Source organism: Vicugna pacos, chromosome 8 (genome assembly GCF_048564905.1).
Source record: "Vicugna pacos chromosome 8, VicPac4, whole genome shotgun sequence".
Taxonomy (NCBI): domain Eukaryota; kingdom Metazoa; phylum Chordata; class Mammalia; order Artiodactyla; family Camelidae; genus Vicugna; species Vicugna pacos.
The window spans coordinates 27,121,170-27,145,390 of record NC_132994.1 but is presented as its reverse complement, the minus strand read 5'-3'; the positions used below and the strand labels follow the sequence as shown (position 1 = coordinate 27,145,390).

At 34.4% G+C, this 24,221-nt stretch overlaps 1 protein-coding gene across 2 annotated transcripts; it reads left to right on the top strand.

Annotated features, from left to right (window-relative positions):
• Positions 1–657: 657 nt before the first annotated feature.
• On the top strand, positions 658–21,848 carry CCNC (cyclin C). 2 transcript variants are annotated; one of them, XM_072965657.1, is made up of 12 exons: positions 658–950; positions 5,049–5,155; positions 6,011–6,095; positions 6,307–6,376; positions 7,926–7,977; positions 12,705–12,760; positions 13,498–13,533; positions 14,210–14,301; positions 14,912–14,979; positions 17,945–18,024; positions 19,038–19,156; positions 19,969–20,432. In XM_072965657.1, the coding sequence occupies exons 1-12, from the start codon at positions 919–921 to the stop codon at positions 20,018–20,020; spliced, it is 849 nt and encodes a 282-aa protein (XP_072821758.1). In that variant the 5' UTR covers positions 658–918; the 3' UTR covers positions 20,021–20,432. The 2 variants fall into 2 exon arrangements, with proteins under 2 accessions (XP_072821758.1, XP_006200317.1); XM_006200255.3 differs by lacking the exon at positions 19,969–20,432 and adding an exon at positions 20,607–21,848 and having other exon boundaries at positions 661–950.
• The last annotated feature ends 2,373 nt before the right edge of the window (positions 21,849–24,221 follow it).

The following is a 24,221-nucleotide window of genomic DNA, read 5'->3' as shown; positions in this document are numbered from 1 at the left end:
CTCAAGCTACCTCAAAACACTGATCTTCTGTGAACAACTTTCAGGTGTGTCTAATTATGAGTTAGCAGTTTTACAAAAAAAGCAATGTTACAACGATAATAGAATGGGAAATACGAATTTCATCGCGTAAAATTAAATTATTGCATATTTGGCTGTACGTTTCTATTTGGTTCACACGCATATAGACACACACATATATACATGTAATAAAGGAAAATGTTTCTAGCTTTTTTGCAAAACTGATGGTCTCTGGCATTAAAAGAAAACACTGCTGCTCTAAAATTTTGTGCTTCACTCCAAAAGAACTCCATTAAGAATGTATTCGCCTTGGTGCCGCTAGGTTTTGGTAGGTCCTTGAGGCCAAAATAATCTTTATTTCTCTTTCCAAACGCAGGAGAAAGAATGAAATCAGAAAAATCTTATACTCTAACACAAAGCCACTGTAGTGCTTTGGGAGACTGTAAAATGGAATAACAAAACCTTGAACTGGGCTTCTGGATTTCAACCCCGCTCTGCGAATGGGAGCTGCCGCAAAAGATCCAGCTGCGCGGGCTCTACGCCGGAACCGGTGCGAAACTCTCGCGAGAGCCTCTCAACAGGCGCGAGCCTTCGTGAGCGCCAGTTTCAGTCTCCTATCTCAGACTGCGTGCGCAAGGGCTGTCTCTTCCCCGCCGGTTTCCTCTGCTACCACGGGGCGGGCCGGAACTTTTCTGCATAGGAACGGATTTACACAGTAGAGTGTTGCTGGCCGGCGTTAAGGAGAATAGGGTGCCATCCTCTTCCTCTCACTGTCCCCGCCGCGGAGCGGAGCCGACCAGATCAGATCGAGGAGCGCGGTTACCGGGCGGGCTGGGTCTATGGTCGCTCCGCGGGCCGCTCCGCCGGCTGGTGCTTTTTTATCAGGGCAAGCTGTGTTCCATGGCAGGGAACTTTTGGCAGAGCTCCCATTAGTAAGTGATCTTCTGTCTTCTCGCCGGAGGCTGGCTTTTGGGGGGCGGTGTGGACGGGGCCTGCGACTCCCCTTGGCCTGGATCCCGGCCCCTGTCCCGAGCGCCGCGGAGTCTCCCGGGAGGCGGCGGCGGCCGGAAGCGGGATGCGCTTTTCTCTGGCGACTCCTCTCGTCTCGTCCCCTGGCCTGGTTTTAGAGGGGTGAAATCTGTTGAGTGGGAAGGGAGGAAGGGGGTTCTGTTGCCGGGGAAGGACAGTTTAACTTCGGATTTTTGGATTAGGTAGGCCGGGGGTGGTGCAGGGAAGGGGTGGGGCCCGCGTGGGTTGGGATGGGAAGGGCACAGGTACGGGAAGAGTGACACAGTTCGGAACTGTGAGGCTGGCTCTTCAGGACAGAAGTGGTTCGGTTTTGCCTGGGATCTTCAGTAGATGGACATCGTAGTCTTTTGTCATTCATCTTCTGTCTTGAGTGGATTTAATATTACTCCGAGAGAGAGGAGCGAGTCAGGCTTGTTTCTGCTCATTAACTGCTTCCTGCAACTGCCTGAAGCCTAAATGGAGTTTTATGTTTGTAAAGTATAGGGCAAGTATCCTCAAAGTGTACCCGTTTCATTAGTCTCTGCCTTATATTTTGTTTTAAAAGTGTGTTTTTCAGTGGCTGCCAAAATATCTTTAACCTTTTTTCGTGAATAAGTTTTTGTTTCTGTCAGTACCATGGAAGAGCTAGAGTAATATTGAGAACATTTCTCCCTAAATACATTGTTTAAACAGGAAGGAAGGTGGGTAATGGGACTAATTGAACTTTAGCTAGGCTTTCCACTGTATAATTGAAAAATGGACAGATAAAAATGATATTTGAGTGTAAACTTTTAATGCTAAGAGAGCATTAGTAAGTAGTTTAAAATTTGAGTTTGTGAAGAAGATGGAGTCATATTATTCAGTTTTTTTAAACGTTTACACTAGAGGAAAAGAAACAGTGGGCTTTGAAACCTATTTTCAGAAAAGCAAGTTTCCTTCTTGTTATAAAGTGATTGGTGGAAATGAGATGCTATGGAAGCTTTAATCCTGGTCATATTTTTATTTGGCACTGTTTTCACTCACTGAAATATTTGCTCGGGTAAAATTTTAAAATATGGGAAATTTAGGTGTCGAAGAAGAGGTATTCTGATAAACTTCGAAAGAAGCTGAGAGAATTGACATATAGTTAACTATGATTATCAGAAGTTACAGCCCTTTTTCAACTTAAAAAAAAAGATTCTGCGCCCTTTTGATAAGCATTCTCATTATGCTTTCATTTTCTGTTGGCTCATCAAAAGGGGGCCAGGATCTACTTTATAAAACCAATTTTTTTTCACTTTTCAAATATAAAATTATTATAATATCAAATGTGCTTTTTTGAAACTGTCCTTGCCTCCCAGTTGAAACAGTTGTGGAGGAAGGGGCCACTTGTCTTACTCAAATCCCTCGAAGAATCATGGAGTCCCTGATCTGCAGAAGGGAACAAGTATGAAAGACAAGATAGTCAATTCTGGAAAAACAAAAAGATTATGAAAGCCATTGTTTTAGGTGATTTTGGTGAAAGAGGAAACTTGACATGGAATATGCTGTATTTCATGGCTTTATATTGCCCGTTTTAACATTTCTGAAATCATGGCAATTTATTTTTAGTAGCACATGAAATGATGGTGACTGCTATAATCAGTGTAATCTTAAACTTGATGATGTGCAGTATTTCTTGGTTTATCATCCATATTACGGGCTGTGAGGGAAAACTTTAAAACATTTGTTTGTGAAATTTATCTTTTTAAAAACATAATGACTGTGGAAAAGAAATTAATGATATATCTGGAACAAAGCAAATGACAGTATTTTCCAGAAAGTTAAAGGAGAATACAAGGCATTCTTTGGCCATGATGTGGTCAAACTAGAAGGATACTAAGTATTGGCTGGTTGACTGAATGTAGTAATGAACAGATAACAAAAATAAAACTACAAAACCAACTCTGGATACTTTGCTGTATCAAAGAGGAAATGGAAAATACAGTAAATAGTATCTAGGAAATAACATAATGAGATCAATATATATTCATATCTGTGGGATGAGGCCAAAACCAGATTTATAAGAAAATTAACATCTTGAATAACTAAAACAGAATAAAAATGAAATATTTTACTTAAAAATATTAAAAAGGAAACAGTGAAATAAACCTAAGGAAAATAGACTTAATAAAATAACACTGATATTAATGTAGTAAAAGGGAAAAAATAGTCAGAAATTATAAGAGCTGGTTCTTTGGAAGGGAAAGCCAAAATGGTAGACTAAACTATGCTAGCTGAATAAAGGAAAAAAGGGATGATACAAAAATACAAAATTAGGAATGAGAAAAGTAAGTAATCCCAGATGTACCTTTGGGTTATCTCCATGGTAATACATTTGAAAGCAAATCAAAATTACCAGAGAGCTACTCCTTTAAAGAATGCTCCAGGCCTACATTATTTCATGGGTAAATTTTTTCCCACTTTCAAGAGAATCTGCTACTGAAGTTGTTTCCGTTCACACAGAAAGCTTGCTTTCTAGTTCTCTTTGTGGAAGTCGTGATAACACTGATAAAATCTAGCAAAGGTGGCACTAAAAACAGTCACTTTTGATTATTGATGCAAACATAAATTATTATCAAATGGAGTCTCTCATTACATTTAAAGTATAAAAAAGTGGGATTGATTTTATTATAGAAATACAGTCAATATTAGGAAGTCTGTTAATAAACAGTGAAGTATTAAAAAGACACCTAATAAAATTCAACATCTGTTCTTGATGAAAGCTCTTACTAAAACAGAAGTAGGATGATGTCTTAACATGATAAAAAGAGCATTAAAAGAGATATCTAATGGTGAAACATTAGGGAAATTAGGATGCCTCTTTAACATTGTTCTGAATATGCTGCTCTCAATGTAGGAATGATAGGAAAATGAGATATAAAAATGGCAAAATTATCAATATATAGAGATAAAATTAACTAGAAAATTTAGTTAATTGAAAAATTATTAGAAATAATGAAGATTTAATAAGATGATCAGTTAAAAAATGTAAAATAGAAAATTTTCTTTAATGATAATGGAAAAAATTAATTTGCCTTTAAGATGTAAATTATTTAAAAGATTGGAAGTAACCCCTACAGTTAAGTATTTTAAGACATACTCATGTGAATGGAAATTGATGTAACTTTTATGGAAGGCAAGCTGACAATGAGTATCAAAATTACCTGCAAAATTGACCCATTAGTTCTACTTCTCAGAAATTATTCCAAGTATTAATCAAATATGCAAAGATGAATTATAAAGTTCATTAAAGCATTACTTGTAATAAAGAAAAAATGATCTTACATGCCTATCAGTAGGGATTAACTAAATAGATAAAGATCCATCCATAATGCTGTGCAGCATTTTAAAAGGATGCTGAATAACAAATTCATTGACAAAACTTTCAATACCTACTGAATGACAAAAGCATGTTGCGGAGTATCTTTTGGGATCATGTCAATTGCATGTGTTTAAAAATAGACTAGACTAGACTAGGCAGGAGAAGGAGGCTATTGGTATAATAAATTCTGAAGTAGCTTTTAACATGATTGAAATTTGTAAAGTAGGGAAATTAAATACTCTAATTACTCATGAACAATCGAGAAAACATATACTTCATCAAATCTAAGTCACCATCAATTAGTGTCAAATAATTTCACCATTATTTACCACAAAGTATGTGTAAACATTACTGCCCATTAAAATGCGAGGCATCACTGAAGATTCATCTTGATACCACAGTCTTAGAATCAATGAAATACTATTTAATAATGATAGGGAGAGACAGACTGAGAAGGAAGAGAGAAAAGATTAGGGCAGATTATTTTCAGGGCATATTTGCATTGTTAGTGAGATAATTCTAGGTGTCAAAGTTTCAAGAAATGTGAAAAACACTGTCTTTAATGGTTACTTGTATTTTGTACTTCTCAGAATATTAACGGCCTGTTTGATCTTAGAAAGTTTTCTGTGATTTTGTTAGTTGATTTTCTATAGGATGTCTGAATCTTTGCTTCTTCTAGTTTACAATGGATTTTGGATAAACAAGATCTGTTGAAGGAACGCCAAAAGGACTTAAAGTTTCTCTCAGAAGAAGAGTATTGGAAATTACAGATATTTTTTACAAATGGTAAACTTCTTTTTTAATTGGTTGAAATGGTACAGTTGGTTACCTCTGAATTGAAGTGTTTTCCTATAGTAATTTGTGATGAACTGTTTTAGTCCCTACTTTACATTTTTACATACACATGTATTCTTTTTACAACTTATATATCTTTCTTTTTAAGTGATTTGAATAGTTTTTTGGACTTATACATCAGAGACACTCAAGACAATTTAGAAGTATTTATCTCTCTAAGCCTTTATAATGCATCATTAAACCCAATGTAAGATTGGCTAAAGCAAAGGACTTTGAGAATAAATGATTATTTGGATTGACATCCTTTATTGGTCATCCCTATCTTACAAAGTTTGCTCTGGAGGAAAGGGGATTTATAGTTAGAAGATCCTCGCTCTGCTACATGGTAGCTTTGTTACAGGATCTTTCTTCCCTCAGTTCATTCTTCTGCAAACCTACCTCTGTTGTTTTGAGGATTTGTTTTTGATTTTTTTATAAACTTTATTAAGCGGTAGTTATAATGCTGATAGGTGTCTAGTAATATGAAAAGCACTGAAAATACTTAGGAGAGGGGAAATACCTATCATTCAACCTCCTTGATTCAAGAATAGTTTTTGTTGTGGGGCATTTTCTGTTTTTTTGTTGTTGTTTATGCATACCTATATATATATATATATTTTTTTTTTTTAGCAAATGTGCAATCCTAGTATTGGACCACTGTGATCCAAGTAGAGCTTTATAGCATGTGTAGGTTTTTCTCTTCATTAAAAGAGAATATAGTCATTATTTAACTGAATGGGGTTACTGTTTAATGTTAATATTATAATGATGTCAGAGATACATTTAACATTATTATTTTTCTTTTAGTTATCCAAGCATTAGGTGAACATCTTAAATTAAGACAACAAGTTATTGCCACTGCTACAGTCTATTTCAAGAGATTCTATGCCAGGTATAAAAAAAATGTTTTATTTGAGGAATACATTATGCCTATTTGAAACTCTTATCTAATGTTTATGAACCATATATAAATGAATCATGTGTTTGCCATAGAATTGTCCTGATTTTTTTCCATATATATGTTTTCTATATGAATTGTGGTTTTAAATGTTTTCTGTGTGAATATTTAACTTTATATTTAACTTTATTTGATCATATTTTAGGTATTCTCTGAAAAGTATAGATCCTGTATTAATGGCTCCTACATGTGTGTTTTTGGCATCCAAAGTAGAGGTATGAAATAATTTTCTGTCCATCAACATATGGTCAACGTGTATTGGCTAATCTGACCCAGTTTTCACAATATCTGTATGAAAGTAATAACAGTGATTTATGTAAAATACTGAAATTTGTACAAAACCAAAGAAATACATACGTGTGTTTATTTTATATACTTAACAAACACTTACTTGGCACTTTACTATGAACCAAATGCTGTTCTAAGTCCTCTTACAAATATAACTGATTTCTGACTATACTTCAGTTAAAAAAAAGTGAAAAAAAAAACCCATCGTCATGACTATGTGATATATAGTTGAAATATTCTCATTTTAAAAGTGAGGAAACTGAGGCACAAAGAGATTTAAGATCACAGAGCTGATAGGTGACAGAGCCAGTATTTGAACCCTGGAGTCTAGGTCCTAATCCCACGCTCTTCGCTGCTTTGCGCTACTGCCTCTAAGACGTTTAATGTTTGGCACTAAGGAGTATTCCCTAAGTGCCACAGCTTGTCTACTATAACCTGAGAGTGTTCTTCCTTTCCCTCCATATGCTTCCTATGTCCTGTGTTCCTTCCTGTGTTCCTTCCCTATCCTCTTGATGATTGCCACCTAGTGAGCCATAGGGAGAGGAAGGATTGGGGTGGCGTTCTAAGGAGGAATAGTTTGGGTAGTGAGGGTAGAGAAATTAGATGAGGGACAGAGAAGAGAAATGGGAACTTGCAACTGAGACCAAATCTCTGCTCACCTTATTTACCTTTTCAGTATTTTTAAGAGAGCTCAGCTAAAATCCCAGATAATAATAGCAGATATTGACTGGCCTTCATAAAAATCCTTGTAATCTTTAGTAATATGAATCCTTTATATTATGTTTCTGTTTTTAGATGATGTCTTTAGAAGAGTAATTGTAATGTAAGTGGTAATTTAAGGAGGTAGAACCAGCTCAGTTGTTTTTAAGTTCTTTATGGAAAAGAAGGTGTCTATAGAAGACCTGTATTCTGGGGTGCTTTTTTCCAAATGTTACCACTAATTTTATGTTTCTGAAGGACAGTCAGTACGGGAAACCAAGACCAGTTCTTAAACTTCCACTCTTGTAGATTGACTTGGAGTTTTAATTTGTCTTTTTGGTAAATATCTTTTGTTACATGACTTACTGAGTAGAACCCTGTTTTATGATTTACTAAGTGAAAGTTTCTGCTTTTAAGAATTTTGGGTAAAGAATTATCCCTGCAAAAAGCTATATCCTTTCATATTTGGTTATAGTATTTTTTTTTAATCTTTAACTGTGACCAGATCTTTCTGTGTTTTGTATTGAAATGGCATTTAAGATGTCTCAGACATTTAATTTTCAGTTTCAGTTATTACTTAAATATTTGTGTTAAAGTGTAGTAATTTTAAGGAAAGTTAATTTAGAGATTTAAGTACATCATCCCTCAAGTAGGTAGAGGAATAGACTGTAAACATTGGAGGAACACAAGAAATACTCTGTTTTGAATAGACCTCTAAATAGCCTTAGGTTCATTGGATTAGTACATACCTAATCTCGTTTACTTTTCTGTCTCTAGGAATTTGGAGTAGTCTCAAATACAAGATTGATTGCTGCTGCTACTTCTGTATGTAAGTGCAAAAATATCTATCTTGATTTAAGAATGTAATTATAAAGATAGTTCCATAGGACATAAATGTTTTTCAGTTTATGACACTTGGGAGAGATTAGTTGGGTCTGTTAAATCCCTTGAGATGAGATTATCTTTATGCCTAATATATTTGGCTAAAAATTTTTTAAACCACTTATAGTATTATTTCTTAAGATATTACTTTTAATGTAAAAAGATGGATAGTAACTGTTGATCCAAAAATATCAACTCAGTGACTCTTAATTTTACAATAAGGATAAAGAAAATTTTATTTTTCAATTGTATAGCTTCCTAGTGACTAGCTATTGTGTCATTCTTGTGGGTAGAGTGAACTATTTCTTTAGCACTTATATTCCATATATTTGATGAGGATTATGTATTTTCCTTCCATGCTGAAAAGTATGGTGCAGAAAAAAATGCTGACTCTAGTCAGTAGAGCTGATTCTAAGCCCCAGTTCTGTTTCTAAGCAGCAGCTGCATAACTGAGCAAGTTGCTTTACCTTCTGGCCTTAGTTCTTTATCTAAAAAGATGGGGTTTACCTGCCTGTGGATCATGGCATTAATGGAAATAGCAATTGTAAAGTATTGTACATAAGGTAGTAACTTTATGCTATGCTTCATTGGTTTAAGCAAAAAGATATCACCTAGCAAAAGATAATTAAAATTTTTTTCTTAACTTTGTGATCTTACACAGAAGAAGAGGCAGAAGGCTTTCTGTGTTAAGTTTCTGAGCCAGATTGACTAATTTTTATATTTTTGAGTCATTTCCCTCTCTGAAATGAATATAATGATCTAATTCAGTCTTTTCCGTGTCATATCTTACTCTTTTAAAGATAGAAGAGTTTTACTGTAGAATTTAATATACCAAATATATCCCATTGATGAAGTTATTGAATGGTCCTCTGGAAAGTCAGGTTATTAAAAAATTGAAAAATGACTACAAGGAAATTTACCAGAATGTTAGTAGTGCTCAGCTCTGAGTAGATTATAGGTGCCTTATTTTCTTCTCATTTCAGTCTCTGTTTTCCAGATTTTTTAGAAGGTATATATTTTTGAAAATGTAAAATACCTGTTGCCAAGGCTTGTTTATTTCTCATGCAAAGGCTTAAAGGCATATTCATAAGAATGTTTGTATCAGTGAATAGGAAACTTTTATAGTAGATTGTTTTATTTATTTCATAAGTTTTATAGCGTTTTATACGACCCAGACAGCTTCAGTGTCAGATTTCAGCTACAGTGCTTTCTGCGTGACAAAGTATAACTTTTCTGTTAATATTGAAGATATTAATACCTATGTCATAGGGTTGTCATGAGGATCAAATAAGTTAATACCAATAAAGCTCTTTGAAAAGTGCTTTGCTTAGTGTGTTAGTTTGCTAGAGATGCCATAACAAAATGTCAGAGCCTCAGTGGTTTAAACGACAGAAATTTATTTTCTCGCAGTTTTAGAAGCTTGAAGTCCAAGATCAAGGTGTCAACATAGTTTCTCCTGAGGACTCTCCCCCTGGCTTATAGATGGCTGCCTTATTGCTGTGTCCTCACAGGGCCCTTTCTCTCTGCATGTTCATCCCTAGGGCTTCTTCCTATTGTAAGGATACCAGTCCTATAGGATTAAGGCCCCGTGCTTATGACCTCATTTAACCTTACTTGTCTCTTTAAGGGCCTTGTCTCAAAATACAAGCACATTGGCGCTAGGGCTTCAACACAGGAATTTAGAAAGTGGGGGATGCAGTTTAATCCATAATACTCAGTCAGTTGTAGTGGCTGCTCTCATTGTCATCAACAACAGCATCATTATCACTGGAAAACAATATACTGGATATAATGGTGGATAGAAAAATAAATACAAAGAATTTAAGGATGAGAAAATAAGACATCCGTATGCAAATAGCAATATAGAGGAAAATAAATGGCATAAGAGAGTAACAGAATGCAGTAATGTTTTGAGTGGAAAAAGATTATTTGTTAGATGAATCCATAAAGGCTTAAACAGAATTTGGTGAAGACAGAATTTGAACCTGGGGAAATGTAGGGGAAAAACAGTCTAGGAACACTGAACAGTTTGATCAAAAATAAGGGAAAGCTAATGAGTTAATATTCAGAAAATGCTGAGTAAGGAAGTAGCGAGGAAAGGCCCTACCTGACTAAGGCGAGATAGTAGACAGCTTTCAGTGAGGAATCTGCAGTTTGTCCTGTTGACAGTGGCGGTACCTTTGAAAGCTTTATTTTTTAACATGAGGGTGATGCCATAATTGTGCATTAAGAAGGTGAGTCTGACAGAATTATGTAAGGCGAATTGGAGGAGAGTGAGAGTGAAGTAGACAGACGAATTTTGAAGTTTTTTATGTGATACAGCATGGGTGAACCTTGAGGATGTTATGATAAGTGAAATAAGTTACATAAGTTATAAAAAGATAAATACTCTGTGATTCCACTTACATGAGGTACTTAGAGTAATCAAATTAATAGAAAGTAGAATGGTGGCTGCCAGGGGCTGGAAGGAGGGGGAAATGAGAAATTGTTGTTTAATGAATATAGGATAGTTTTGCAGGATGAAAAGAATTCTGGAGATGGACTGTGGTGATGGTTACACAACAATGTGAATATACTTAGTACTACTGAACTGTATACTTAAAAAGGGTTAAAATGGTAGGTTATATGTAATGTATACTTTATCACGATTTAAAAACTACCCGAAAAAAGAAAAACCTGAAATAGTTTTATATATACTGCAGACTGTAGTGAGTGCTGTTACCACTGGGTGCTGTGAGAAATAAAGTTAACAATTTTGAGATGGAAAAAAACTTTAAGTTATTGAAATAATCCACATGAGCACTAATGAAGGCTTAAAATAATGTTTTGGTAGCCAGCAGAGAGGCTTAAACAACAGACATTTATTTCTGGAGGCTGGGAAGTCCAAGATCAAAGTGCCTACCTTGGTCAGTTTCTTGATTGGCAGTGATTTGTTTCCTGGCTTGCAGGCAGTTTCCTTCTTGTGTTCTTATGTGTCAGTCTACTTAAAAGTCTACTTTAAAAAAACAGAGGAATATAATTTGGTAGAGGTTTTTTGCTTTTAAGGGAAATTTGAGCATATTAGTAAGTGATGGGACAGATTCATTGGAGGAGGAATGGTTAAAAGTGTAAAGAAAAAAAGAGTAGATGATGAAAGCAGATGCACGAGTGGTAGGGGTAGCAGTAGAGAGGAGAGATGCATTTTCCTCCAGGTCAGAAGAAAAGAGTTAGGAGGTAGAAAATCAAAATGCAGAACAATTTTATCATGGAATAGGAGAGAAGTTGATGGCATCAGGTAAATCTAAGTTCAGTATATTAGCTGTCAAGGTCTAGGGGTTAGGGATATAGATTTGCTTTATGTACGGAGATTATTTTACTTTGTTGATTTGTTAATATTATATAAGTGCCTGTTTTGCTTGTACACTTCACATCTTGCTTACATCAAACAGATTTGTAAAACTCAGAAATCTTGATAGGTACGTTTTCAAATAACTAAAAGAAGAGGAAAGGAAAGTTAAGTAAAAATTTCCTAATGTCGAGTTTAAGTGGTTTAGGATTCAAATCTTGGGAGATGTTACCTATCTAAATTAGTTGTTAGGATATTCGATTACAAAATAAAACTTTGAAAATACAGAACATAGAATAAATGAAATTCTTTTTAATCTCTGTACAGTCACTTGGGCTTTGTACAAATGGAAGGGGTCACAGAACAGATCCTCTGGAACCTGTCAGTAGTCACTTATAGATTGAAATGTTGCATCATAATGACTTGAATTCAGTTTTCTCAAATAGTACTTGAATGTATATACTCATACCATTTTGAGGAAATAGAGGATTGATTGTTAACAGTTTTTTTTGCTTGTGCTTAATGACTAAGAAGAGTGTATATGTGTTTGTGTGTGGTATAAAGAAAGTCCTTAGAGACCTTTGTACATATATTTATGATTTTATTAAAATATATCTCTTGATAAAGAAATACCTATTTATTATTTAAAAAGTTTAGAAAGTACAGATTAGTAAAAATCCTTAAATCTGAGATAACCACTGTTAACATTTTTTGGTTTTATTTTCCTTCCAAAATTTACATATACAGTTGACCCTTAAAAATGCCAGGTTTGGGGTCTGGCCTTCTTCAAAGTTGAAAATCCACATATGCAACCTTGGCTCATGGGGTACATATTTATTGGAAAATCCGTGTGTGCATGGATCTGTGCATTTCAAACCTATACTGTTCAAGGGCAGTTGTATGTATTTACAAATATATATATGCATATACTTACGAACACATATGCAACCTGTGTTCCTTGTAAGGAACTGAGGAATTACTGAGGAATAGAGCAATACCATTCTAGAGCTGGAAAGATTATAGAAATGGTAAAAGCTAGTGATTTTTTTTTTCCATTCCCTTTAATTATTTTCTAAGCAGCAGAACTATTACTAAAATTTTCTTAATATATTAAATATATCATTGAAACCCTCTAATTGTGATATAGTTGGGGGCCAGGGCTTCCTACTGCTCAGTCTTTGGCCTTGCCTGAAAACAAAAAACATCTGTGTCCCTAAGCATCTTCAAGAACTCCTAGTAAAAATGACTTAGCTTTGCCTCTGATATTTTACACTGTGTTAGAGAAATTTTTTGTTAATTCACTTCTCCATTTTCTCAGTTTAAGGTTTTTGTTTGTTTGTTTTCTGCAGTAAAAACTAGATTTTCATATGCCTTTCCAAAGGAATTTCCTTATAGGATGAACCATGTAAGTATATTGTATAAAATAAAACTACTTATCAAAGCTGTATATAAACTAGCTCTGTTTTATATTAGAATAAACTGAATAGTCTCCTAGAAATGGCAGTTTCAAATTCTATAAGGAAATTGATTTTATTTCTAAATTAAAGGTAAATTGCTTCTACTATTTTAAAAAATACTTTATAGCAGTGGTTATCAACCCTTGGTGCCCATTAAATCACCTTGGGAACTTTTTTTTCAATACCGATGTCAGGAGCTCTCCAGATGAACAAAATGAGAATTTTCAAGCTTGAGACCTGGACATTGGTATTTTCTAAAAGCTCCCAAGTGTTACTAATGTGCAACTGATGTTGAGAATTACTATGATGGAACAGTATGCAAACCATACTTGAAATTTTACATTATTTTAGATGAGTTTTTAATTGCCATTTTAATAGGCATTTCTTCTTTTTCCATCTTGCAAGGGATTTCTTTATTCTCTTTAGATTGTATTTTTTAACTTCATTTTCAGTATTCTCTCTTACTGATTTATAATTAATTTGTGATTAAAATGTTTTATAATCATAGTTACATGTATTGTATGATCGTAAAAATAATTTTTATTGCATATGTTCATTCTGATATAAGCTATTTTCTTGATCTAAAAATTTTAATAAAAATGTTTGATAAATATCTCTAAATTCTTATGTTAGACTAAGTAGACTCATCAAATTTGGTTTCATGTTCTCTTTTTTTTTTTTTTAGGTATTAGAATGTGAATTCTATCTTTTAGAATTAATGGTAAGTATTTCTTCCATGTGATTAATAGAGTAAAACTTATTTTCAAATTTAGTGAAGCCATAAATTTAAAGAAATTATTTGTAGGGAGGTGCATTTTAAAAAAACCAAGCGATATGTGATGGTGAAATTGTACTACCTAGTAGCATCATCACCTATATGCTCTTGGAAGCCTGTAAAATAGTTTGTATATCCTACTTAGGATGGGAGGATTTTTCTGTTCTATAGTAACTAAAATATGAGGATTAGAAGCAAACCAGTGAGGACATTAAGCCACTGTAAATTATTTGCACAATTTGTGTATGTGTGTGGTGTTATATTTAAAGATAGATTATGTCTTTGGCAGAATTCTGCTCCTCCAGTTGGGAATTACGGATTAATAGGCTAATAAGAGGTTTCAGTGTGTTGCAGATGTGACACTTTGAGTCTCTAAGGGAATGGATGCTGACTGACTGCCAACCGATTTACCAAGGTATATTCCAGAGAGAGCACTGCCTTCACTATTATAGTAGAGTTTAGGGCTGCCATACTGCTTGCTTAAGAGAATAAGAGGGAAGCAAGCATGAGTTAGAAAAATATATTTTGAAATACACAATTAAAAATCAGTTGGGTAATGGTAAGGTTTTTGTGTTGTAATAAATCTGTTTTTATACATACACATTTTTTAAACTGTTTCTAGGATTGTTGCTTGATAGTGTATCATCCTTATAGACCTTTGCTCCAGTATGTGCAGGACATGGGCCAAGAAGACATGTTGCTTCCCCTTGCATGGTAATTAGAACAGAAGTTATTCATAGTGTAACATGTTGTTAGTGAGGAAGGTTGACAATTAAATATGAAGTATTCTTAAAGTAATTAAACTAGTGCCCCAAGTTACTTTATGTTGAGTGAAATGTCTGCTTGTTGAATTGTAGTAACTACATTGGTATAAATGCCAAAATGATAAAGATCTTTAAATAATCTATTTGATGAATATTTAAATTAAAATTTGATTCTTTTTATTATTTTATGTTTAAAATAATCAGAATATTTTTTGGTGGTATTCAACATACATATTAATTCATTGTATAATTTCTGGTAACCTATCTGGTTTTCTAATTTTGGAAACATTAGAAAAATGTGTTTATCTTATTAAAATTTATTGTGAGGTTTTAAAATTTTAAGTAAATTTAGCTGTAATTTTATTCATTAAAATTGCTTATTCATTGTCACATTCATATATCTTTTTCCTTTGATGTTTTCCCCTTTATATCTGTGTTACAGTAATGTAAAGAGAAATCAGCGTATACAGATATGTGAAATCTGGCCCTCTTTGGGGGGGGAAATGTACAATCATGAGGTAGTTCTGCTTTCAATAATAATATGATTTACATTTCTGTAGGAGGATAGTGAATGATACCTACAGAACGGATCTTTGCCTACTGTATCCTCCTTTCATGATAGCTTTAGGTATGTAAACGTGGTGTACCTTTATTAGTCAAATTGTTATAATCTACTTAGGTCATCCTAAAGAAATTTCACCCTATTGTACTTTATGTTTTTATGTTCCTTGAAGTAATAGACTATTCCTTGCATGCGAACTTTCAATAATATGAACTGCAACTGTCACAAATCAGGATTATTGTAGCCCCACCCCTCTTTTTTGGTAAGTTTTTGTTTTGAAATTGTTTGAAATAAGTTTAACCAGTGTCTGAATAGAACATTTTTGTCTGTTCAGGGAGATAAGTTCAGATTTTAGCCTGCTAATATTAGTTGTAGCTTATATAAAGTAGCCAGACCTGTCTTTAATTTCCTGAGCCCAGTTAACTCCTCAGAGGGCAAGTGAAGGAGCCTTTTTGTGGTCCTTAATGCCTTGCTGGAAGGAAGTTAGCCACCATTCTGTTATCTGGAAAGCAGTACTGGCATGGGTTAGAACAGTCTTTGGAGTCAGATTGTTCTAGGTTTAAACTTTGCTTCCTTTACAATTATGGGAAAATCATCTAACCTTTCTAAGTTTGTTTCCTTAATTATAAAACATGGAGGGTACTAACACTCAGTATAGAGTTGTTACAGGAATTAAATGAGGTACCTTTTACATAATGACTGCCATATATTAGGTACTCATTAGTTTTTGTTCCCTTTTTGTGTTCTATTGATTTCCATGACTCTTGTCTTCTTGATTTTCCCCCTATTCTTTGACCAGTCCAGACTTATTTTCATTGGTTTCGCTTTATTCAGTTATTTCTTAAATGTTACTGTTTCTCAGCCTTCTTACATCAGGGTGGCAAATGGGCTATACTTTTGTAGTACTGGATGCTTCCTGGAAGTACTGTATTTGGAAGGATTCTGAAGTGGCTTCTGGGTTCAATAGGAAGGAATGTTGGGATCTGCATGGGTAGGAAGGCCATGTGCCACATCTTTGTCATCCCTGCTGTCTTTTTTCTACCTGAGTAGTCTCACTGAGGCCCATGGCTTCTACTGTCTTACGTGTTGAAACATTTAAATTTCTTTATTTAACCAAGATCTTGCTCCTGAGCAAGTCTATATATCAATCTCTGCCTTTTGGATAGCTTCCTTTGGCATCTAAAACCTCAGACTCATGATTAGGACTGAACTCATCACTTTGTCCCAAAATATACTCTTTTCAGTGTCTTTGCTAGGTGGTGAATAGCATTAGTTACCTTAGTTGGAAATCCAGAAGTTAGGTTCTTTTATCGCCCATCATACCTACATCTGGTTGGTAACCAGTATCTGTTGTGCCTTCCTCTTTAGTAATCTCAGAGCCATCTTCTCATTTCTATCCAGGTTATCAAAGCAGTCTCCTTTCTGGTTAATTGGCCTCTCATATCCCTCTTTCAGAGAGCCAGTCTGTCTTCCTCACTTGAGCAAGGCTAGTAGTTCTCAACTGGGGATAATTTTGCTCCCCATGTGATGTTTGGCAACGTTGAGATGGTTTGGGTTGTAACAACTGGAGGTGAGTGCCACTGGCTTCTAGTGAGTAGAAGCCAGGGATGCTGTTCAGCATCATGCAGTGGATAGGGCAGTCTCAGAGAACTGTCCAACGTACACTGTCAGTTAGTGCTAAGGTTGAGAAACTCTGAGCTGGAAAGAGCTTTTTAAAATGCAGAATTTGTGCCCCAATTAAAATCTTTCAGTACGCCTCCCAATTTCTGGATAAAATCCACGGCTATTTTTTCATCATTTCTATACATAGATTCTCTGCTCCCACTCTCACTTTTTTTGAAAGATTTGTCTCAGATACCATCTCTAGTGATATCTTCCCCATCCCCAGACTCCCTACATCACCTCAGTCTGGGTTTAGGATGTCTTTCTGTCCCTGATTTACTCTATGTGTGCCCTGTCACAGCATTTTCCACTGCCCACCCCCCTCCCCACCAGCACTGTTTTTAATTACCTGGTTTTATAATTTGTCCTTTGGCCTCTCAGTTTCTCCTAGACCTAAGCCCTAGTTTATAGCTTTGTTTAACTTGAGGCAACCAATATGTCAGATCACATCTGAGTTGCTGTTTGCCTAGAATGTCATTCTTAGCAAAGTCACATGAGTAACCATACCGGGAATATAACACTTAACAAGCTTCTGTAGGATCAGAGTAGCCAGGCTGCTTGGAAGGAATTATACTAGGCAAAGTTACGACGTAGATTATTGTCTTTGGGTTCTTTCACTATCTTTGTTAGTTTATATTGTAAATGATGTATATAATTACATTGTATCTATTGCTTTACATTTTTTTCCTCCGTTCTACTTGATTACAATACTGAACTCACTACTAGGGTGCCTGGTTTTCACATAACTTGATTATATGCTAATAACTTTGAAAATCAGAGAGAGCGCTGCTTTTTTAAAAAATTAATTTTTCCCCCTTAACGGAGGCACCAGGGATCGAACCTAGGCCCTTGGGCACATCAAGCACGTGCTCTACCACTGAGCTATAGCCCCATCCCCTAACACTGCTTTTAATTGAAATACCAAAACATATGCAATATTGTTCATATTTACTAGTGTATTGATTGGCTGTTTTTTTGTTTGTTTGTTTTTGTCACACTGACTTTTGGGTGCATTTTGACCACTACATGTACTGCTGTTCAGGGATTCTTTCCGTGCTCTTAATTTTCTCAGTGGATTTTTTTCCTCTCTGACGTTCCCTAACAGCCAAGGCAACTGCAACATGACCAGCTCACAGTGAGAAGCAGATGTCAAGAACCTTAATATATATATATATATAGCCCAGTAACTTTCTGTATAAGATTAAATTGATGGATGGTCAGTCGTAACTACTATATGAATCCATATAATTTTAAAAAAAATTAGAAAATACACATAAAATTTAAAGTAAATATCTTATCTTTAGTTCTAAGTCTAAACATTCCATGTTTGTAGTTAAACATGGACCTCTGTCTCTCATTTTTTCTCCAGCTTGCCTGCATGTAGCTTGTGTTGTACAGCAGAAAGATGCCAGACAGTGGTTTGCTGAGCTTTCTGTGGATATGGAGAAGGTAATCTTTTAAATTCCATTAGTGGAATATAAAGTTGAACATTTTAATATTGTATTTAATTACCATGAGCCTAAAATCTTTTTAAAATTTTTTTTAATTGAAGTACTGTCAGTTACAGTGTGTCAAGTTCTGGTGTACAGCATAATATCCCAGTCATGCATATACATACATATATTCAGAGCCTAAAAATCTCTTGATGTCAGCTAATCTAAGAAGATTTTTGGTAAAGAAATGTTAAGAAATATGTTGGCAAGAAGAACTGATGTTGACTATTAAGGTTGTATTTCTCTTCAGTTTAGGCTTAAAGAGAATGGTAACCTTATGGTTTGTTTGATTGGTTGCAGAGCAGCCTCTAATTTCCAGGATTATTTTAAAAGCTACCTAATGACTACTGTAATCCTACTGTAAACTTCTATAACACAGCCTTTCTCCTGACAAAGTAATTTTTGCCCCTTTTTTTTTACTTTTTCTGCTAAAATGTTCTAGAATCAGTTCAAGGTTAGATCTACTCAGGTGAAGAAGAAAAGGCTAATTTGGAAACTGGATTTGATAGGTTTATAGCTGCCAGTTTCTGAGCACCTTAACTCCTGTGTAGAGTAGTTAACAGAGAATCAAAATAAAATCATCTGTACGCTACCTCCCATTAAATTGTTTGAAACATGGGTATTAGAGGAGTGTATTCTTTAGTCATCTACTTCATGATTTAGACCTCTGTTCCCAGTATCTCACTGTTTTGTTTTGGTTTAAGGTATCAGTAGGTAGAAGGAAACCAACTGCAGAGATGGATGAGGATAGACCGAGCATACATACTAAAAGATGAGAGGCTGGGAGGAAAAACCTAAATAGCAGTGTGGTGAAAATACTGCTTTCACGTTCATCAGGATTGTCTATTCTAATTTGAAGGACAGACTGTCTTTTCAGTTTTCTGAGGGATGTCTGGTATATGATGTGTGTTCTTATATGTACTAAATGATGTTTGATATTGCCACTGAGAACTTTTAATTTTTCTCTAGATTTTGGAAATAATCAGGGTTATTCTAAAACTATATGAGCAGTGGAAGAATTTTGATGAGAGAAAAGAGATGGCAACTATTCTTAGTAAGATGCCGAAACCAAAACCTCCTCCAAACAGGTACTTTGTAGACTATAATTATTGGTTTTATTTAATTATATATCATATGCATTATCATTTTTTTTCATAAATTATGTTGTTTCGTAAAATTTCTTCCAAAACTTCATGACACGCGTTAATTTTTTTTTTAATTTTGTGACTTGATAGATTGAGAATGTCTCATTTTTAAAACTACATTAATCTGACCATCTATTAAGTAACTTTTCCTAATGCAATGGCAGTCTATTACAGGTATCCCTCAACATATGGCTATATACTACATGTAGATTTAAACAGAACAGAGATAGGCAAGTTCATCTAAAGTTTAGGATAAAGAATTCTGTAGTAGTTCCATGTCGGTTTGACTCTGTGCCATCTCCCCCCCGACCCCCCACTGGCTGTTATCCTTTTTATAAATTTCAGTAGCATTTTCAGCAACGTAGATGATTGCTCCGATATTGTAAAGATAAAGAATTTTGGCTTTAGAGTGACCTGAAGATCCACTGCACCCAGTAACATAATTTTGCTAAGTATGAGTCACTTGTGCTAAGAGGACTTTTTGTTGTGGTGGGGTTTTTTTTGTTTTGTTTTAATAGAATCTATTCATTTAAGTTCAGTGTTCTCAGCTCTCACTATACATCAGGTCATTTGGGGTAGGGAAAAAAGGTTAGAAGGGAAATAAGGAAAAGCTATCCACCTTAACTGTTTGTCAAGAAAAATAAGTTACATAATATTAAGGTAGATTTGTAGATCTGATATTTTAATGTTGACTTATACAAGGAGCTGTTTAAGGCAGTCATTCAAACAGCTGCGTTTGGATGCATTTTTTGCAGAAATTCCCTGAGTGATTCTTCACTAGTGGCAGGGCCTGAAGCTGCAAGATGATGATGGACAAGATAAGGCAATAATCCTATTGCCACAGTTACTGGTATTTTTCAGTTTTAGTTTTTATTTTAAATATTCAGCATTTTCAAGGAAGTTACCATATCTCTTTCTGACTTATAAAGGTTTGCTGTATTTACATACGGTTTTATTATGCCTTTAGATAATAATTTTTTTTGGAAGAACACTTCTTGATTTTCATAATTAGCAGGAATAAGATTTTACATGTACGATTTAATTTTATAAGAAAAGTTGTCTAAAAGAAGCTCTAATCTCTATGTTGAGTGATACCTGTAATGACAATGAAATCCCATACCCTAATTTAAATTTTTTAGTGTATATGGACACTAACTTCCAGAATGCTTGCTATGTGTGAGGGCACTAAGTTACATAAGAATAAAAACATAAAACCAAATGTTAGTCTTCTGGGTTTTAATTTTTCCACATCTGTGTCTTACAATCGGGAATGTCTTAGTTTTTTAGAGTTGTACCACAGAATAACTAACTTTAAAAATTAGTAGGCTTATCAGGGTGTTGAAAAATGAGTCTTTTAACTGGTGTAAAATCTCTTTCTTCCCTACTTGAACAGTGAAGGAGAGCAGGGTCCAAATGGAAGTCAGAACTCTAGCTACAGCCAATCTTAAAACATTCCGAAGAATTCCGTAGTGGACCAGTTGGAAATAAACCATTGGACAGATTTCAGTAATGTCTTCAGTGGAACACAAATGAAAATGAATAGCTTGTTTCTGTCAAGCATACTGGGAAGTGATTTTATTTTTGCAAAATAAGTTTTTCTTTACCTAATTTGATTCTAGTACATAATTAAAATCTATTGCTTATGAAAGTTTGGAAAGGTTCTAAGGGACCTACAGACAGACATACATAGACATTTGACAATAAATAGCTTTTGACTAGTATAATTTTTCTTAATTTGGATAATAGAAATTGTAGCTTTTTATTAAGCCAGGAAACAACGCATAATTTGTTTAAAATTCTCTTTGGTCATTGAACGACCAAAAAAGGAAATAAAAAGTCAAATATATGAGGGTTTTTCCCCCTCCTTAAGTTAAACTTTAAAACTGTATTTAAGGAATCAAATCTTACAAAATCCTGGAAGGTTTTGGTAATGGTGTTGATAATTTCAGGGAAATTAATCAAGTACGTATTGATTTTAAAGTGTATTTTATTCAGTAGTTTTGGTATCTTGCCATGGAAGATACTAGCCCAGCCTAGCAGAAAAGTGCAATATGTATAGCATACTTTGACATTTTAAAAGTTATATTAATTCCATAACCATTTTGAAATGCTGGGCAAATGTTAAAAAAAATCCTATATGAAATTATCTGCATTTAATTCAGTTAATCAGGCATTTTGAAGGCTAATTGGATAAAACACCATAATATGTTTGAAATTTGGTAACATTTTAATATTATTTTTACTCTACTGTGAAAAGTTTTTTATATGACATACACACCCTAGTTTATTTTTGTGTCTCAGTGTGGACTTACAAATTTACTACAGGTATCCTGAGCCAGGAACACAATCAGGTTTCAGGCCAGTTTGATACTGGCTATTCTTAATTCTCATATGAGTAGGACTTCAGACTAAATGTTACGTCAGTGGGACTGTGCTGTCTGTGGAACTTAATAAATTACAAGATCATTTTCTTCAGACTTGAAGGAGAGTAATAAATAAAATTTGGAGTCATAGGATATTGATGTACAATTTACGGATTAAAATTTTTTATAAATCAATTGTGAACAATGGATAATTAAATTAAATGTTGACTTCCTAGTATAAAACTGCAAGAATAAAAGTAAATTCTCCAGCTCTGCTGACTAGTGTCTTGAATTTATCTTTTTCAATCTGCGTTATGTTATTTTCTGAAAGTCCTTCTTCCTTTGCATAAGTATTAAAGCCTTCTATAGTTTAGCAAGTGGATAATTTCAAATGGTTTATAAACAGATTTACAGAGTTCTACTTCCTTGTGGAGAGTATCAGATAAATTGGAAAGAGAGATTATAAAGTCAGTACCAATGACAAACATAAATCTCCTACGCTTATGACATAAACAAAAGCTCTCCTCAGGTCTGAAGGAATTAAGGTTGGGCTTGGGGTGGAAGGGCAGAGTGAATATATATCATCATCATTGATTTAACCCTAATTTTTCCTTTAAGCTTACATATATATTTTTTAAAATTTTATTTTGAAAATACGTATGCCTTGTAGTGGTTTTCAGCTTTTTATTGTGTAAAATTTAAAACAACATATACGAGAGTAGACAGAATAGTGTAATGAGCCTCCATGTTCCTATCAAATCCAAAATACCATTTTGTCCATAATTATTTCAGTATGTGATCCTAAAAGATAATGGCTCTTAAAAAAGATAAAGGTCTTATTGTATCTAAAAGAGAATTAGTCAAAATAATTTTGTAATATCAAATACCCAGTGTTCACATTTTCAGTTACTTCATTAATATCATAAAAAGTTGTTAAATCTCATTTCAGTTATCTCATTAATATCATAAAAAATTGTTAAATAATTCTACTCAGGATCTAAAGACCACACATTGCAATTCATTAATAAATCCTTTACATATTTTTAAATTCATGGATTCCTCCTTTATTTCATTTAAAAAGTTCCCCTTTTGGTTTGCTTGTACACTTAAGTTTCCCACCACATGTATTTTGCTGACGTATCCTTGAGGTGCTACTTAACATCTTAATATGTACCTTTCTTCTCTGTATTTCTATAAATAAGCAATTGAATCCAAAGACTTGATGAGGTTTCAGGCTCAATTTTTTTTTTCCTTTATAGACTGCTGTATAAAGTATCTTTAATCAGGCGTATAATGGCTGGTTGTCTATTCCTGTGATTTAGCAGCCTTGGTGATGTTTTTAAAGATCAAGTGTTACCACAGGCTGCACTGTCCAGTGTGATAGTCACTAGCCACATGTGGCTATTGAGCATTCAAAATGTGGCTAGTCTAAATTGAAATGTGCTGTAAATGTAAAAATACACATTGGATTTCAAACACTTGGTACAAAACAAAAAAATGTAAAATGTCTAATTTGTTTATAATGATTACATGTCTTAAATGATTTTTCAGATACACAGGAGTAAATAAAACCCTATTAAAATTGACTTCACCTCTTTTACTTTTTTAAATGTAAGAAAATTAAAGACCACATAATGGCTCGCATCATAATTCTCTTAGCGTTGCTGTAAGACATAAAGAAAATGTTAGATCTCAGTCCCATTTTCCCTCTCATTCCGCTCCACAGAGCAACTTTCAGACATTTCTCTGCTGTTGTGTTCCTTCCACATTTCCAAGTAACGAGCTTATAATTACAGCATTTATTGAGCACTTAGTATGTGACAAGTATGTTCTAAGCTCTCTACATTATGAAGTCATTTAATTATCAGAACAATCATTTTACAGATGAGGAAACTCAGGAACAGAAAGTTAAATAACTTACCCAGTCACAAGTAAATGACAAGAGCTTGGATTAGATTCTTACTAAAACCTGGGCAGCGGGGTTCCAGGGCCCAGGCTTACCACTTTACCATCCTGCCTCTTCTGCTTACTCTCCAGTTTCTCTTTTCTTTCCGTTTGATTTTTTTCTTCAATTGTAAGTATTATCTATTAAATTCCTGCTATGGAAGATGAAGATTTCATTTTCTCATACACCTATTCTCCACTTCCAACTCCCATCCCATCCTCCAACTCCCTGCGCCCAACCCATTCTACACTGGGACTTGTGTTCCCATGATCGGCCCAATTTAATTGTATAATTCTTGTGAAACTCATATTCAGTATGTATTAAGTTTACATAGAAAATGTGTTCTCTAGTGTTCCTTTTAGAAGAAGTTTTTTGCTTTCTGGAAGTATTAATTGCCTTGCAATTTGCTCAATATACTTTATATCTTTTATTAATTTATCACCAGAATTATTATTTTCATTTATTCCACAGATCACTCACAGGGAGACATTCCTCCTTGACTCTTTCATCTTTTTGTTTAGGTATCCCAGTTACAGGGAATCCTTTTTTTTTTCTTTGCTTACTTATGCCTTTGTTTTAATGGCGTACATCCTCTAGCTTCTTGAGAAAAGGTGCATTGAAGGTTTCTTTTTCTTTTAAGGAGCACCTTGTTTGTGTATGAGAATGCAATTTGTTATCATTCTAAGGATAATAATTTAGG

What these genes read in the sequence shown, in the direction of transcription:
- CCNC (XM_006200255.3), top strand. Translation starts at nt 919, where the DNA reads ATGGCAGGGAACTTTTGGCAGAGCTCCCATTA. An exon ending in TGCTGCTGCTACTTCTGTAT is followed by an intron (nt 7,978 to 12,704) that starts GTAAGTGCAAAA and finishes TGTTTTCTGCAG; the next exon opens with TAAAAACTAGATTTTCATAT. An exon ending in TTTCTGTGGATATGGAGAAG is followed by an intron (nt 18,025 to 19,037) that starts GTAATCTTTTAA and finishes ATTTTTCTCTAG; the next exon opens with ATTTTGGAAATAATCAGGGT.